The sequence below is a fragment of the Nerophis lumbriciformis genome, linkage group LG29, assembly GCF_033978685.3.
Source record: "Nerophis lumbriciformis linkage group LG29, RoL_Nlum_v2.1, whole genome shotgun sequence".
NCBI lineage: Eukaryota > Metazoa > Chordata > Actinopteri > Syngnathiformes > Syngnathidae > Nerophis > Nerophis lumbriciformis.
In genome coordinates this window covers 25,368,500-25,387,176 of record NC_084576.2, presented here as the reverse complement: position 1 = coordinate 25,387,176, position 18,677 = coordinate 25,368,500, and the positions used below count along the sequence as shown (strand labels likewise).

Genomic DNA, 18,677 nt, shown 5'->3' with positions numbered 1-18,677 from the left:
AAAATGTAAACAATTGTAACAATATTAAACATTGTAACAATTGTAACAATATTAAACATTGTAACTATTGTAACAATTGGGAAAATTGTAACAATATTAAACATTGTAACAATATTATATTAAACATGGAAATAATTGTAATCGTTGTAAAAATTGTAACAATATTAAACATTGTAATAATTGTAACAGTAGTAAACACTGTAACAAATGTAACAGTATTAAACATTGTAACAAATGTAACAATATTAAACATTGTAACAAATGTAACAGTATTAAACATTGTAACAATTGCAAACATTGTAACACATGTAACAGTATTAAACATTGTAACAATTGCAAACATTGTAACAATATTAATTATTGTAACAATATTGAACATTGTAACAATTATTAAAAACATTAAACATGGCAACAATTGTAAACATTGTAACAATTGGAAATATTTTAACAATTGTAACAATGTTAAACATTGTAACTGTGCAGCTGGGATAAGCTCCAGCACCCCCCGCGACCCCAAAAGGGACAAGCGGTACAAAATGGATGGATGGATGGACTATTGTAACATTTGGAAACATTGTAACAATATTAAAAATTGTAACAATTGGAAACATTGTGACAATATCAAACATTGTAACAATTGTAACAATATTAAACATGGAAATAATTGTAATCATTGTAAAAATTGTAACAATATTAAACATTGTAATAATTGTAAACATTGTAACAATTGTAAACATTGTAAAAATTGTAACAATTGTAAACATTGTAACAATTGTAACAATTGTAAACATTGTAACAATTGTAAACATTGTAACAGTAGTAAACATTGTAACAAATGTAACAATATAAACATTGTAACAATTGTAAACATTGTAACAGTAGTAAACATTGTAACAATTGTAAACATTGTAACAATTGTAACAGTATTAAACATTGTAACAAATGTAACAGTATTAAACATTGTAACAAATGTAACAATATAAACATTGTAACAATTGTAAACATTGTAACAGTAGTAAACATTGTAACAAATGTAACAATATAAACATTGTAACAATTGTAAACATTGTAACAATTGTAACAGTATTAAACATTGTAACAAATGTAACAGTATTAAACATTGTAACAAATGTAACAATATTAAATGTTGTAAACATTGTAACAATTGTAAACATTGTAACATATATAACAGTATTAAACATTGTACCAATGCACATGTCACATAAGTATTCAGACCCTTTGCTCAATACGTTGTTGATGCACCTTTGGCAGTTGATAAATACTTTTGGTTTGTAAAATGTGGGCTGAGAGTTGTGCAATATGTTCTCTCTTCATAGGACTTTATGCAAACACTTGAAATATACGAGCTGGGTGTTGCAGCCTGATGATTGGAGTCTTTGATGGACGTGCTTAGTGCTCCCTTCACACCAGCTGTTGTCCTCAAAGACTCCTTTTCTGCACCAAGAGGCTGCACTCCACTCCACTCAATGGCTGACCAGCTGCCCTCTCTTACCACACATGCGCCCGTGTGTGTGTGTGTGTGTGTGTGTGCGTGTGTGTGTTAGGGCTGGAATTTTATAGAATTTTTCATTCGATTACAGCTTCTCATGATCATGACAACATAATAACGGGAAAAAACTATAAATAGGCTGCGCAACGTGCATGCAAATTCTGCAGCTTGTGACGGTGAAAGAGATGAGAAGCGAATGAGTGGGGAAAAAAAGAGCACATCTACTAGAAGTTTGGGATTTCACCATGGTTGCTACTCGCCCTGGGCGATATAGCCTAAAAATAAAATCCCCGATTTTTTCCACAAACAATTTTTTCCTTACTTTTTAAAGAACCCATTGAATACAAATGACAGATCATTCAAAACAAGTTTTTCTTTTATTTGATCAAAAACTAGTACATTGACATGACACTGCATCTTACTCTTAACAACATTCAAATGTGTATAATGTTCTTCTTACACCTGATATAAATTGTACTTTTTATGGAATCATTTTCCAAAAGCTTATCCAGAAAGTTACTTTTTTTTTTTTTCCCAAAAAAGTTGTCACAGGAGTATTTTTACCACTGTGTTACATGGCCTTTCCTTTTAACAACACTCAGTAAACGTTTGGGAACTAAGGAGACACATTTTTGAAGCTTCTCAGGTGGAATTCTTTCCCATTCTTGCTTGATGTACAGCTTAAGTTGTTCAACAGTCCGGGGTCTCCGTTGTGCTATTTTAGGCTTCATAATGCACCACACATTTTCAATGGGAGACAGGTCTGGACTACAGGCAGGCCAGTCTAGTACCCGCACTCTTTTACTATGAAGCCACGCTGTTGTAACATGTGGCTTGGCATTGTCTTGCTGAAATAAGCAGGGGCGTCCACGATAACGTTGCTTGGATGGCAACATATGTTGCTCCAAAACCTGTATGTACCTTTCAGCATTAATGGTGCCTTCACAGATGTGTAAGTTACCCATGCCTTGGGCACTAATGCACCCCCATACCATCACAGATGCTGGCTTTTCAACTTTGCGCCTATAACAATCCGGATGGTTCTTTTCCTCTTTGGTCCGGAGGACACGACGTCCACAGTTTCCAAAAACAATTTGAAATGTGGACTCGTCAGACCACAGAACACTTTTACACTTTGCATCAGTCCATCTTAGATGAGTTTGGGAAAAGTGAAGCCAGCTGTGTTTCTGGGTGTTGTTGATAAATGGCTTTCACTTTGCATAGTAGAGTTTTAACTTGCACTTACAGATGTAGCGACCAACTGTAGTTACTGACCGTGGTTTTCTAAAGTGTTCCTGAGTCCATGTGGTAATATCCTTTACACACTGATGTCGCTTTTTGATGCAGTACCGCCTGAGGGATGGAAGGTCCGTAATATCATCGCTTACGTGGAGTGATTTCTCCAGATTCTCTGAACCTTTTGATGATATTACGGACCGTAGATGGTGAAATCCCTAAATTCCTTACAATAGCTGGTTGAGAAATGTTGTTCTTTTAAACTGTTGGACAATTTGCTCACGCATTTGTTGACAAATTGGTGACCCTCGCCCCATCCTTGTTTGTGAATGACCGAGCAGTTCATGGAAGCTGCTTTTATACCCAATCATGGCACCCACCTGTTCCCAATTAGCCTGTTCACCTGTGGGATGTTCCAAATAAGTGTTTGATGAGCATTCCTCAACTTTCTCAGTCTTTTTTGCCACTCGTGCCAGCTTTTTTGAAACATGTTGCAGGCATCAAATTCCAAATGAGCTACTACTTGCATAAAATAACAATGTTTTCCGGTTCGAACATTAAGTATCTTATCTTTGCAGTCTATTCAATTGAATATAAGTTGAAAAAGATTTGCAAATCATTGTATTTTGTTTTTATTTACCATTTACACAACGTGACAACTTCACTGGTTTTGGGTTTTGTAATATTATACATTGTATGCAAAGTAAAACATTGAGATTCACCCATCTCAGTGATGGAAAATTATTATATTTAGTACCGTATTTTCCGCACTATAAGGCGCACCGGATTATTAGCCGCACCTTCAATGAATTACATATTTCATAACTTTGTCCACCAATAATCCGCCCCGGATTATAAGCCGCGCCTACGCTGCGCTAAAGGGAATGTCAAAAAAACAGTCAGATAGTTCAGTCAAACTTTAATAATATATTGAAAACCAGCGTTCTAACAACTCTGTCCCAAAATGTACGCAAATGTGCAATCACAAACATAGTAAAATTCAAAATGGTGTAGAGCAATAAATAGCAACATAATGTTGCTCGAACGTTAATGTCACAACACACAAAATAAACATAGCGCTCACCTTCTGAAGTTATTCTTCATTCGTAAATCCTTCGAATTCTTCGTCTTCGGTGTCCGAATTGAAAAGTTGCGCAAGCGTGGGATCCAAAATGGCCGGTTCCGTCTCGTCGAAGTAATCGGAGTCAGTGTCGCTGTTGTTAATTAGTTTCTCGTTACTTTACCAAACAGTGTTTGAATTACTCTTTCATTAATTGAATTAATTACAAGGGAACGTAATTAATGCGTTACTTTAAAAAAAAAAAGAATTATATCTAGCTTATGCAATTGAGAGCTGTATCATATTTGGGGAGCGTGTGCGTGAGTGTGTCTTTAAAAGGCGGTGCCTGTTGCCTAGCGACGGCAGCACTTTTATGTGTGTTAGCTTAGCAGTAGCAGTTTGTTGACAGTCTGTTGAATGTTTTCACTGGATTGTGTTACCTCTGGTTCATAAAGAGATTGACCGCTGTCATATCTTCTAGTACACAAAGGGGGTGCTGTTTGGATTGCAAGCTGAATGAAGGTTTTCACTTGAATTCTGGTTGTTGCTTTCATTAATAGGACTATTATAAACTACAACACATCTCATCTGTTGTGTTGTTGTGAACGACATCATGGATGTAACATCAATGTACAAACAATCATACACACACAACACATCTCAACTGTTGTGTTGTTGTGAACAACATCATGGATGTAACATCAATGTACAAACAATCATACACACACAACACATCTCATCTGTTGTGTTGTTGTGAACGACATCATGGATGTAACATCAATGTACAAACAGTCATACACACACACACAACATATCATCTGTTGTGTTGTTGTGAACGACATCATGGATGTAACATCAATGTACAAACAATCATACACACGCAACACATCTCATCTGTTGTGAACGACATCATGGATGTAACATCAATGTACAAACAATCATACACACACAACACATCTCAACTGTTGTGTTGTTGTGAACGTCATCATGGATGTAACATCAATGTACAAACAGTCATACACACACAACACATCTCAACTGTTGTGTTGTTGTGAACGACATCATGGATGTAACATCAATGTACAAACAGTCATACACACACAACACATCTCATCTGTTGTGTTGTTGTGAACGACATCATGGATGTAACATCAATGTACAAACAGTCATACACACACAACACATCTCATCTGTTGTGTTGTTGTGAACGACATCATGGATGTAACATCAATGTACAAACAGTCATACACACACAACACATCTCATCTGTTGTGTTGTTGTGAACGACATCATGGATGTAACATCAATGTACAAACAGTCATACACACACAACACATCTCATCTGTTGTGTTGTTGTGAACGACATCATGGATGTAACATCAATGTACAAACAATCATACACACACAACACATCTCATCTGTTGTGTTGTTGTGAACAACATCATGGATGTAACATCAATGTACAAACAATCATACACACAATACATTTCATCTGTTGTGTTGTTGTGAACGACATCAGTATGATTGGATGTAGTGAGTACGGCTGTAAGGCCAAAAAGTGTATTTGTAGTGTGTAGTTTGTACTTGAAGTTGTATTTGCCAAGTGAATGTTTAAGAATAAGAAGAAGAGTATTTGCCGTGATCCTACCCACAATGCATCAGTGTGCAGTGCTAACCTAGCGTCTTTCTTGTCTTGCAGTAAGCATGTTTCTCAACACCCTGACACCCAAGTTCTACGTGGCTCTGACCGGCACCTCCTCCCTCATATCAGGACTCATCTTGGTAAGAACCACTTTTCATTCCACCCATTTGGGACCTAGTCATCCCAGATGAAGACACTTACACACGTCACATGGTGCACAACTACACACATGCTTGCTACACACGTTACTGTAGTTCTACACTCACACATTGTATGCTAGCAGTAGCAATAGTTGTACACTCACACTTTGTACGGTATTTATACTTTGCTATAACGTTTACCATCATATTTGTACATATCGTATGTGCTGATGTTGCTCATTGTTGTTGTTGTTGTGTTTGCTGTTGTTGTTTTTGTCTCTCTGTCTAATCCCCCACTTGTCCCCACAATTTCCCCTTTGTCTTCCTTTTTTTCTCTTTCTATCCGGCTGCACCCAATGATAATATAAATACATTTAATAAAGTCAAATACAAATAAGGCAACAAGAGAAGTATCCTACACTTTTGTAAAGTAAATCTGAACAGCCGATATGGGCATCTACAAACCCTGTTTCCATATGAGTTGGGAAATTGTGTTAGATGTAAATATAAACGGAATACAATGATTTGCAAATCATTTTCAACCCATATTCAGTTGAATATGCTACAAAGACAACATATTTGATGTTCAAACTGATAAACTTTTTTTTTTTTTGCAAATAATCATTAACTTTAGAATTTGATGCCAGCAACACGTGACAAAGAAGTTGGAAAAGGTGGCAAAAAATAAATAAATCAAACACTTATTTGGAACATCCCACAGGTGTGCAGGCTAATTGGGAACAGGTGGGTGCCATGATTGGGTATAAAAACAGCTTCCCAAAAAATGCTCAGTCTTTCACAAGAAAGGATGGGGCGAGGTACACCCCTTTGTCCACAACTGCGTGAGCAAATAGTCAAACAGTTTAAGAACAATGTTTCTCAAAGTGCAATTGCAAGGAATTTAGGGATTTCAACATCTACGGTCCATAATATCATCAAAAGGTTCAGAGAATCTGGAGAAATCACTCCACGTAAGCGGCATGGCCGGAAACCAACATTGAATGACCGTGACCTTCGATCCCTCAGACGGCACTGTATCAAAAACCGACATCAATCTCTAAAGGATATCACCACATGGGCTCAGGAACACTTCAGAAACCCACTGTCACTAAATACAGTTCATCGCTACATCTGTAAGTGCAAGTTAAAACTCTACTATGCAAAGCGAAAGCCATTTATCAACAACATCCAGAAACGCCGCCGGCTTCTCTGGGCCCGAGATCATCTAAGATGGACTCATGCAAAGTGGAAAAGTGTTCTGTGGTCTGACGAGTCCACATTTCAAATTGTTTTTGGAAATATTCGACATCGTGTCATCCGAACCAAAGGGGAAGCGAACCATCCAGACTGTTATCGACGCAAAGTTGAAAAGCCAGCATCTGTGATGGTATGGGGGTGTATTAGTGCCCAAGGCATGGGTAACTTACACATCTGTGAAGGCGCCATTAATGCTGAAAGGTACATACAGGTTTTGGAACAACATATGCTGCCATCTAAACGCTGTCTTTTTCATGGACGCCCCTGCTTATTTCAGCAAGACAATGCCAAGCCATATTCAGCACGTGTTACAACAGCGTGGCTTCGTAAAAAAAGAGTGCGGGTACTTTCCTGGCCCGCCTGCAGTCCAGACCTGTCTCATCGTAAATGTGTGGCACATAATGAAGCGTAAAATACGACAGCGGAGACCCCGGACTGTTGAACGACTGAAGCTCTACATAAATCAAGAATGGGAAAGAATTCCACTTTCAAAGCTTCAACAATTAGTTTCCTCAGTTCCCAATCGTTTGAGTGTTGTTAAAAGAAAAGGTGATGTAACACAGTGGTGAACATGCCCTTTCCCAACTACTTTGTCACGTGTTGCAGCCATGAAATTCTAAGTTAATTATTTGCAAAAAAAAAAACGTTTATAAGTTTGAACATCAAATATGTTGTCTTTGTAGCATATTCAATTGAATATGGGTTGAAAATGATTTGCAAATCATTGTATTCCGTTTATATTTACATCTAACACAATTTCCCAACTCATATGGAAACGGGGTTTGTATGCTAATTGTAGTTGTACACTCACACTTTGTATGCCAGTTGTATTTGTACACGCACTCTTTATACACGTCCTAGGTATCCTACATGGCGCCTGTGTAGAGGTCTATACTCTTTATACACTCCTCTGAGCAGCAGCATCTCCATGGCAACATGTTGGAAGCTGACAACTAATGGAAACATTCTCACTTCTTCCTCTTACCATCTTCAGTGCGAGTGATGACGTGCTTTGTCTCCTCACAGATCTTCGAGTGGTGGTACTTCAGGAAGTACGGGACGTCCTTCATCGAGCAGGTGTCCGTGAGCCACTTGCGCCCCCTGCTGGGCGGAGTGGACAGCAGCACCCCCAGCAGCTCCAGCAGCAGCAACGGGGAGGCGGAGTCCAGTCGACAAAGTGTGTCAGGTGAGACGGCAGCAGTGAAAGAAGGTCTTTGGACCGCACGCCTCCAATCTTCTCCTTTCTTCTGCAGAATGTAAAGTTTGGAGAAACCCCTTGAATTTGTTTCGAGGAGCCGAGTACAATCGGTGAGTGACAGCAGTGAAACCTTCTTACTTCTTCATCGAGGTGTTCCTTGTCTTTTCTTCTTGTCACCTCCTCATCTTTCTTCTCTCCATCTTTGAGGACCGTTCATGCTTCCACTGAATGATTACTTCTTCATTCTTTAGTTCCTCAGGGGTCATTAAAAACACTAGAAGTCATCAAATAGATGTTGTGAAGAAGAAGGCCTTTAATGGCATTAAAAAGCAGTAAATATGATATCATACCTTTGCAATTGGCAACAAAAAAGACAAAACAAACCACCCTACCAGATTTTTCCAATTAGGGGAACAAAACACACTTGGAGATGTTTAATAGTTATTGGTCGGACCAATAACTAATTTTGCTTGACGATATATTGACCTACAAATTATTGGCGATAATCGATATCATTGCCGTTATTTTTATGGGACCAAATGTACCATTGATGTAAGGATAATACATAATATTAATACATGTACCGTATTTTTCGGAGTATAAGTCGCTCCAGAGTATAAGTCGCACCGGCCGAAAATGCATAATAAAGAAGGAAAAAACATAAGTTGCACTGGAGTATAAGTCGCATTTTTGGGGAAATGTATTTGATAAAAGCCAACACCAAGAATAGACATTTGAAAGGCAATTTAAAATAAATAAAGAATAGTGAACAACAGGCTGAATAAGTGTACGTTATATGAGGCATAAATAACCAACTGGTATGTTAACGTAACATATTATGGTAAGAGTCATTCAAATAACTATAACATATAGAACATGCTATACGTTTACCAAACAATCTGTCACTCCTAATCGCTAAATCTCATGAAATCTTATACGTCTAGTCTCTTACGTGAATGAGATAAATAATATTATTTGATATTTTACGCTAATGTGTTAATAATTTCACACATAAGTCGCTCCTGAGTATAAGTCGCACCCCCCGGCCAAACTATGAAAAAAACTGCGACTTATAGTCCGAAAAATATGGTATATCTTTTCAAAAGCAATAACATTTTATTTCTCGTGTATTTTATAAGTTTAATAATAATAAGTTTATTATTCTTCGGTCAATGGTCAACAAAATAAACAAACAGTTGTACATTCATAGATTGAAAATGAAAATGTTGCAGACCGAAAGGGTTTAGGCTGAAGTTGAACACTTATAGCGCCTAACCCTATAAACAATGTCAAGTACAAGATGAACTTCCGAAAATTATGAAATGTCTTTTGTACAACATATTATAAATACACATTATACACAATATGAACACTGTTCAATTATATACACAGTAAAGGCATGTGAAATATCCTTATACGCGTGTTAAACCTTTGTACCAATTTATATACTAAATACAAATAATTATACTTCCATTATTATTTATATCCCACATTTAGTATTTTAATTAACATTGATCATAGTATTAACTACTGTGTTGATTCAAGAGTGATATATTTTTCCAAGACATTGGTCTTAAAGTGTTTTTTAAATGTGTGAATGGACCTGGAACATTTTAAGGAATCATCCAAGCTGTTCCACAGTTGAGCCCCCTGACAAAAACACATCTACTTTTAACATCGTTATTGGAATGCAAAGGTTTATATCTCCAAGTTGAATAAAACAAACAAATATTAACAATAAGATATACTTTGTCTGTTAGAAAAATGATGCACTTAAATAAAAATCACAAGCAAAAGCAATATAATATGTTAAAGGACAACTTAAACAATAAATGAAATGTCTAAATCAAGTAAAAGTCTCTGACAATGTATTTAACCACACTATTTTGCAGCGTTTTGTTTACACTGACCTGGCTTGTTCACCAAAGGCCTCAGTGAGTGTGTGGAGTCCTTGTGTTTGAAGTGGGCATGTTGTTCTGGAACTGTCCATAGTCTCATCTTCTTCCAAAGGTTTACCCTGAAATATTCCCACATTTTGTCCTGGTTAGCTGCTACATGCTAATTAGTTGCACTGTGTGATGCTAGCACGTTAGTCATAAAGAGTCAAAGACACTTCATGAGAGTTCACTCCCTTCTGTTCATGCCGCTCTGGTACAAAGGCATGTAGCCTGCTGACAGCGAGGAAAAGAGTGAATGCTCTTGAAGTGTGCACATGGACATTTATACACACTGGAAAACTTACCGCCTTCATTTTTATTTGTCGTCGGTTAATTGACTTGTCGAGTATCGGCCCAGGCCTAGGTCAGACTGAATCAGACTGCATTCAGAATTAAGACTAAAAAGTACATTTAAACTAAAAAGTACATTCAGACTAAAAAGTTAAGACTAAAAAGTACATTTAAACTAAAAAGTACATTTAAACTAAAAAGTTAAGACTCGAAAGTACATTTAGACTAAAAAGTTAAGATTAAAAATCACATTAGACTAAAAAGTTAAGACTAAAAAGTACATTTAGACTAAAAAGTTAAGATTAAAAATCACAGTAGACTAAAAAGTTAAGACTAAAAAGTACATTTAGACTAAAAAGTTAAGATTAAAAATCACATTAGACTAAAAAGTTAAGACTAAAAAGTACATTTAAACTAAAAAGTACATTTAAACTAAAAAGTGCATTTAAACTAAAAAGTTAAGACTCGAAAGTACATTTAGACTAAAAAGTTAAGATTAAAAATCACATTAGACTAAAATGTTAAGACTAAAAAGTACATTTAGACTAAAAAGTTAGGACTAAAAAGTACATTTAGACTAAAGTTAATTTACACTAAAAAGTTAAGACTAAAAAGTTAATTTAGACTAAAAAGTTAATTTAGACTTAAAGTTAAGACTAAAGTTAATTCAGACTAAAAAGTCCATTTAGACTAAAAAATTAAGACTAATAAGTAAATTTAGACTAAAAAGTTAAGACTAAAAATGTATTTAGACTAAAAAGTACATGTAGACTAAAAAGTTAAGACTAAAAATGTATTTAGACTAAAAAGTACATGTAGACTAAAAAGTTAAGACTAAAAAGTCCATTAAGACGAAAAAGTAAATTTAGACTAATAAGTTAAGACTAAAAAGTCCATTTAGACTAAAAAATTAAGACTAATAAGTAAATTTAGACTAAAAAGTTAAGACTAAAAAGGACATTTAGACTAAAGTTAATTTAGACTAAAAAGTTAAGACTAAAAAGTTAATTCAGACTAAAAAGTTAAGACTAAAAATGTATTTAGACTAAAAAGTAAATTTAGACTAAAAAGTTAAGACTAAAAAGTACATTCAGACTAAAAAGTTAAGACTAAAAAGTACATTCAGACTAAAAAGTAAATTTAGACTAATAAGTTAAGACTAAAAAGTTAAGACTAAAAAGTACATTTAGACCAAAAAGTTAAGACTAAAAAGTACATTTAGATTAAAAAGTTAAGACTAAAAAGTACATTTAGACAAAAAAGTTCAGACTAAAATGTTGATTTAGACTAAAAAGTTAAGACTAAAAGTACACTTAAGACTAAAAAGTTAGGACTAAAAAATTAATGTAGACTAAAAAGTAAATTTAGACTGAAGTAAATTTAGACAAAAAAATTAAGACTAAAACGTTAATTTAGACTAAAAAGTTATTTTTAGACTAAAAAGTACATTTACACTATAAAGTTAGGACTACAAAATTAATTTAGACTAAAGTACATTTAGACTAAAAAGTTAATTTAGACTAAAAAGTTAGGACTAAAAACTTAATTTAGACTAAAAAGTACATTTAGACTAAAAAGTTAGGACTAAATAATTAATTGAGACTAAAAAGTTAAGACTAAAGTAAACTTTGACTAAAAAACATTGTATGTAGCATGTGAAGCATCCTGACTGCTCTGATGTGTTGAAGTGTGACGGTGTTGCATTCAGGTACACGTGGGTGACGGGACGAGAGCCGCTGACGTACTACGACATGAACCTGTCAGCGCAGGACCACCAGACCTTCTTCACATGCGACTCGGACCACCTCAGACCCGCCGACGCCAGTGAGTTAGTCCCTCGCCGCGGACGCCATCTTCACCCTAAACTCTTGCTGCTGTCCTCTGTGCTCGCAGTCATGCAGAAGGCCTGGAGAGAGAGGAACCCTCAAGCTCGCATCTCAGCCGCTCACGAAGCTCTGCAGCTGGAAGAGTACGAACACTTCTTATGCTCATAACCTGGATGGATGGATGGATGGATGACTGACTGTGTGTGGGTGGAGGGATGACTGTGTGCATGGATGACTGTGTGGTTGGATGACTGTGTAGATGGATGACTGTAGATGGATCACTGACTGTGTGGATGGATGGTGGACGGACGATTGTGTGGATGGATGATTGTGTGGGTGGACCACTGACTGTGTGGATGGATGGTGGACGGACGATTGTGTGGGTGGATGATTGTGTAGGTGGACCACTGACTGTGGATGGATGGACGACGGACGATTATGTGGGTGGATGATTGTGTAGGTGGACCACTGACTGTGTGGATGGATGGACGACGGACGATTATGTGGGTGGATAATTGTGTAGGTGGACCACTGACTGTGTGGATGGATGGTGGACGGACGATTGTGTGGATGGATGATTGAGTGGGTGGACCACTGACTGTGTGGATGGATGGTGGACGGACGATTGTGTGGGTGGATGGACGATTGTGTGGGTGGTTGGATGATTGTGTGGGTGGACCACTGACTGTGGATGGATGGTGGACGGACGATTGTATGGGTGGGTGGACGATTGTATGGGTGGGTGATTGTGTAGGTGGACCACTGACTGTGTGGATGGATGGTGGACGGACGATTGTGTGGGTGGACCACTGACTGTGTGAATGGATGGATGGTGGACGGACGATTGTGTGGGTGGATGATTGTGTAGGTGGACCACTGACTGTGTGGATGGATGGTGGACGGACGATTATGTGGGTGGATGATTGAGTAGGTGGACCACTGACTGTGTGGATGGACAGCTGACTGTGTGGATAGATGGTGGACGGACGATTATGTGGGTGGATGATTGTGTAGGTGGACCACTGACTGTGTGGATGGATGGTGGACGGACAATTGTGTGGGTGGACCACTGACTGTGATGGATGATTGATTGTGTGGCTGGATGACTGTGGGTGGATGATAGTGTGATGGATGATTGATTGTGTGGATGGATGATTGTGTGGATAGATGACTGTGATGGTGGATGATTGTGTGGGTGGACCACTGACTGTGGATGGATGGTGGACAGACGATTGTGTGGGTGGACCACTGACTGTGTGATGGAAGATTGATTGTGTGGCTGGATGACTGTGGGTGGATGATAGTGTGATGGATGATTGATTGGGTGGATGGATGATTGTGTGCATAGACGACTGTGATGGTGGATGATTGTGTGGATGGACCACTGACTGTGGATGGATGGATGGTGGACGGACGATTGTGTGGGTGGACCACTGACTGTGTGAATGGATGGATGGTGGACGGACGATTGTGTGGGTGGATGATTGTGTAGGTGGACCACTGACTGTGTGGATGGATGGTGGACGGACGATTATGTGGGTGGATGATTGAGTAGGTGGACCACTGACTGTGTGGATGGACAGCTGACTGTGTGGATAGATGGTGGACGGACGATTATGTGGGTGGATGATTGTGTAGGTGGACCACTGACTGTGTGGATGGATGGTGGACGGACAATTGTGTGGGTGGACCACTGACTGTGATGGATGATTGATTGTGTGGCTGGATGACTGTGGGTGGATGATAGTGTGATGGATGATTGATTGTGTGGATGGATGATTGTGTGGATAGATGACTGTGATGGTGGATGATTGTGTGGGTGGACCACTGACTGTGGATGGATGGTGGACAGACGATTGTGTGGGTGGACCACTGACTGTGTGATGGAAGATTGATTGTGTGGCTGGATGACTGTGGGTGGATGATAGTGTGATGGATGATTGATTGGGTGGATGGATGATTGTGTGCATAGACGACTGTGATGGTGGATGATTGTGTGGATGGACCACTGACTGTGGATGGATGGAGGACGGATGATTGTGTGGGTGGATGATTGTGTGATGGATGGATGATTGTGTGGATGGATGGTGGACGGACGATTGTGTGGATAGACCACTGACTGTGGATGGATGGTGGACCACTGACTGTGTGGATGGATGGTGGACGGACAATTGTGTGGGTGGATGATTGTGTGGGTGGATGACTGTGTTGGTGGATGGATGACTGACATGTGGGTGGATAGTTGTTTGGATGGATGACTGTGTGGATAGATGATTGTGTGGGTTTATGATTGACTGTGTGGGTGGATGATTGTGTGGGTTTATATAGGATAGATTATTGATAGTATGACTGACTAATAGGATGGATGCTAGGATGATTGACAGGATGGATGGAGGACAGTAAGAGATGTGAGTGTGGAGAGAATTATATTTGCGGGGAAGACTTCCTGCCTTTGAAGGCTGCTGTGTTTATTTTTAGACACGATGAAGACACAGCAAGCTTTCTTACCTCCTTCTTATGTAAGAAGTAAACACATGTATTTCATATATAAGAAGTAAACACAAGTATTTCATGTATAAGAAGTAAACAAATGTACTTCTTATTTAAGAAGTAAACATGTGTACTGCATATACAAGCCCCCAGCGGCTTAATCTAGCTCTGCATGCGCTATAAAATGTTGGTGTGAAAGGATCAACTCATCAGCACCACTCATGCTGACTCAGCAGTTTATTGCTACTTGTGGTCAGAGAGAACTATGTACCACTTTCTCATGCACTACAAATCATGAATACATTGAAAGAAGGAAGGCTTCTCTCCAATGATGCGCTCCATGCTAGTGGTTCAAGTATGACGAACACCACAGCCTAATGTAGCACTTCTGACACGCTTCTTCTTCACGTCCCAGCTGTGCCACGGCCTTCATCCTGCTGGCCGAAGAAGAGGCCACCACCATCATGGAGGCCGAGCGCTTGTTCAAGCAGGCCTTGAAAGCGGGAGAACTTTGTTATCGCCGAAGTCAACAGCTGCAACACCACAGCACCCAGTATGAGGCCCAGCACAGTGAGTACTTCCTGTCTACATCACTGCTACACCCTTACACACTTGTCATCACTGCTACACCCATACACACTTGTCATCACTGCTACACCCATACACACTTGTCATCACTGCTACACCCATACACACTTGTCATCACTGCTACACCCATACACACTTGTCATCACTGCTACACCCATACACACTTGTCATCATTGCTACACCCTTACACACTTGTCATCACTGCTACACCCATACACACTTGTCATCACTGCTACACCCATACACACTTGTCATCACTGCTACACCCATACACACTTGTCATCACTGCTACACCCTTACACACTTGTCATCACTGCTACACCCATACACACTTGTCATCACTGCTACACCCATACACACTTGTCATCACTGCTACACCCTTACACACTTGTCATCACTGCTACACCCATACACACTTGTCATCACTGCTACACCCATACACACTTGTCATCACTGCTACACCCTTACACACTTGTCATCACTGCTACACCCATACACACTTGTCATCACTGCTACACCCTTACACACTTGTCATCACTGCTACACCCATACACACTTGTCATCACTGCTACACCCATACACACTTGTCATCACTGCTACACCCATACACACTTGTCATCACTGCTACACCCTTACACACTTGTCATCACTGCTACACCCATACACACTTGTCATCACTGCTACACCCATACACACTTGTCATCACTGCTACACCCTTACACACTTGTCATCACTGCTACACCCATACACACTTGTCATCACTGCTACACCCATACACACTTGTCATCACTGCTACACCCATACACACTTGTCATCACAGCTACACCCATACACACTTGTCATCACTGCTACACCCATACACACTTGTCATCACTGCTACACCCTTACACACTTGTCATCACTGCTACACCCTTACACACTTGTCATCACTGCTACACCCATACACACTTGTCATCACTGCTACACCCATACACACTTGTCATCACTGCTACACCCATACACACTTGTCATCACTGCTACACCCATACACACTTGTCATCACTGCTACACCCATACACACTTGTCATCACTGCTACACCCATACACACTTGTCATCACTGCTACACCCATACACACTTGTCATCACTGCTACACCCTTACACACTTGTCATCACTGCTACACCCATACACACTTGTCATCACTGCTACACCCATACACACTTGTCATCACTGCTACACCCTTACACACTTGTCATCACTGCTACACCCATACACACTTGTCATCACTGCTACACCCATACACACTTGTCATCACAGCTACACCCATACACACTTGTCATCACTGCTACACCCATACACACTTGTCATCACTGCTACACCCATACACACTTGTCATCACAGCTACACCCATACACACTTGTCATCACTGCTACACCCATACACACTTGTCATCACTGCTACACCCTTACACACTTGTCATCACTGCTACACCCTTACACACTTGTCATCACTGCTACACCCTTACACACTTGTCATCACTGCTACACCCATACACACTTGTCATCACTGCTACACCCATACACACTTGTCATCACTGCTACACCCATACACACTTGTCATCACTGCTACACCCTTACACACTTGTCATCACTGCTACACCCATACACACTTGTCATCACTGCTACACCCATACACACTTGTCATCACTGCTACACCCACACACTTGTCATCACTGCTACACCCATACACACTTGTCATCACTGCTACACCCACACACTTGTCATCACTGCTACACCCATACACACTTGTCATCACTGCTACACCCATACACACTTGTCATCACTGCTACACCCATACACACTTGTCATCACTGCTACACCCATACACACTTGTCATCACTGCTACACCCTTACACACTTGTCATCACTGCTACACCCTTACATCCTGGTGGACGTATATACACACATGTCACATGTGTCCATCCTGGTGGACGTATATACACACACACGTGTCCACCCTGGTGGACGTATACACACGTCACATGTGTCCATCCTGTTGGATGCATATACACACACGTCACATGTGTCCATCCTGGTGGACGTATATACACACACGTGTCCACCCTGGTGGACGTATACACACGTCACATGTGTCCATCCTGGTGGACGTATATACACACACGTGTCCACCCTGGTGGACGTATACACACGTCACATGTGTCCATCCTGTTTGATGCATATACACACACGTCACATGTGTCCATCCTGGTGGACGTATATACACACACGTGTCCACCCTGGTGGACGTATACACACACGTCACGTGTCCATCCTGGTGGACACATATACACACGTGTCCACCCTGGTGGTGGACGTGTACACACACGTCACATGTGTCCATCCTGGTGGACGAATATACACACACGTGTCCACCCTGGTGGACGTATACACACACGTCACATGTGTCCATCCTGGTGGATGTATATACACACGTGTCCACCCTGGTGGACGTATATACACACGTGTCCACCCTGGTGGACGTATATACACACGTGTCCACCCTGGTGGACGTATATACACACGTGTCCACCCTGGTGGTGGACGTGTACACACACGTCACATGTTTCCATCCTGGTGGACGAATATACACACACGTGTCCACCCTGGTGGACGTATACACACACGTCCCATGTGTCCACCCTGGTGGACGTATATACACACACACATGTCCACCCTGGTGGACGTATACACACGTCACATGTGTCCACCCTGGTGGACGTATATACACATACGTCACATGTGTCCACCCTGGTGGACGTATATACACATACGTCACATGTGTCCATCCTAGTGGACGTATATACACACACGTGTCCACCCTGGTGGACGTATACACACACGTCACGTGTCCATCTTGGTGGACGCATATACACACGTGTCCACCCTGGTGGTGGACGTGTACACACACGTCACATGTGTCCATCCTGGTGGACGAATATACACACACGTGTCCACCCTGGTGGACGTATACACACACGTCACATGTGTCCATCCTGGTGGACGTATATACACACGTGTCCACCCTGGTGGACGTATATACACACACGTGTCCACCCTGGTGGTGGACGTGTACACACACGTCACATGTTTCCATCCTGGTGGACGAATATACACACACGTGTCCATCCTGGTGGACGTATACACACACGTCACATGTGTCCACCCTGGTGGACGTATACACACACACACATGTCCACCCTGGTGGACGTATACACACGTCACATGTGTCCATCCTGGTGGACGTATATACACACGTGTCCACCCTGGTGGACGTATACACACGTCACATGTGTCCACCCTGGTGGACGTATATACACATACGTCACATGTGTCCATCCTAGTGGACGTATATACACACACGTGTCCACCCTGGTGGACGTATACACACACGTCACGTGTCCATCCTGGTGGACGCATATACACACGTGTCCACCCTGGTGGTGGACGTGTACACACACGTCACA

At 40.4% G+C, this 18,677-nt stretch overlaps 1 protein-coding gene across 5 annotated transcripts in view; it reads left to right on the top strand.

Moving 5' to 3' along the window:
- The window catches only part of LOC133572023 (suppressor of tumorigenicity 7 protein homolog), a 53,130-nt gene that overhangs the window by 25,203 nt on the left and 9,250 nt on the right, over positions 1 to 18,677 (top strand). For all 5 annotated transcript variants that reach the window (XM_061924637.2, XM_061924639.2, XM_061924638.1 and 2 more), the window contains 6 exons: positions 5,506 to 5,588; positions 7,872 to 8,031; positions 8,099 to 8,153; positions 11,980 to 12,095; positions 12,165 to 12,240; positions 15,003 to 15,157. In XM_061924637.2, coding sequence (XP_061780621.1) covers positions 5,506 to 5,588; positions 7,872 to 8,031; positions 8,099 to 8,153; positions 11,980 to 12,095; positions 12,165 to 12,240; positions 15,003 to 15,157 — 645 coding nt within the window. The remainder of the gene's footprint in view (positions 1 to 5,505; positions 5,589 to 7,871; positions 8,032 to 8,098; positions 8,154 to 11,979; positions 12,096 to 12,164; positions 12,241 to 15,002; positions 15,158 to 18,677) is intronic.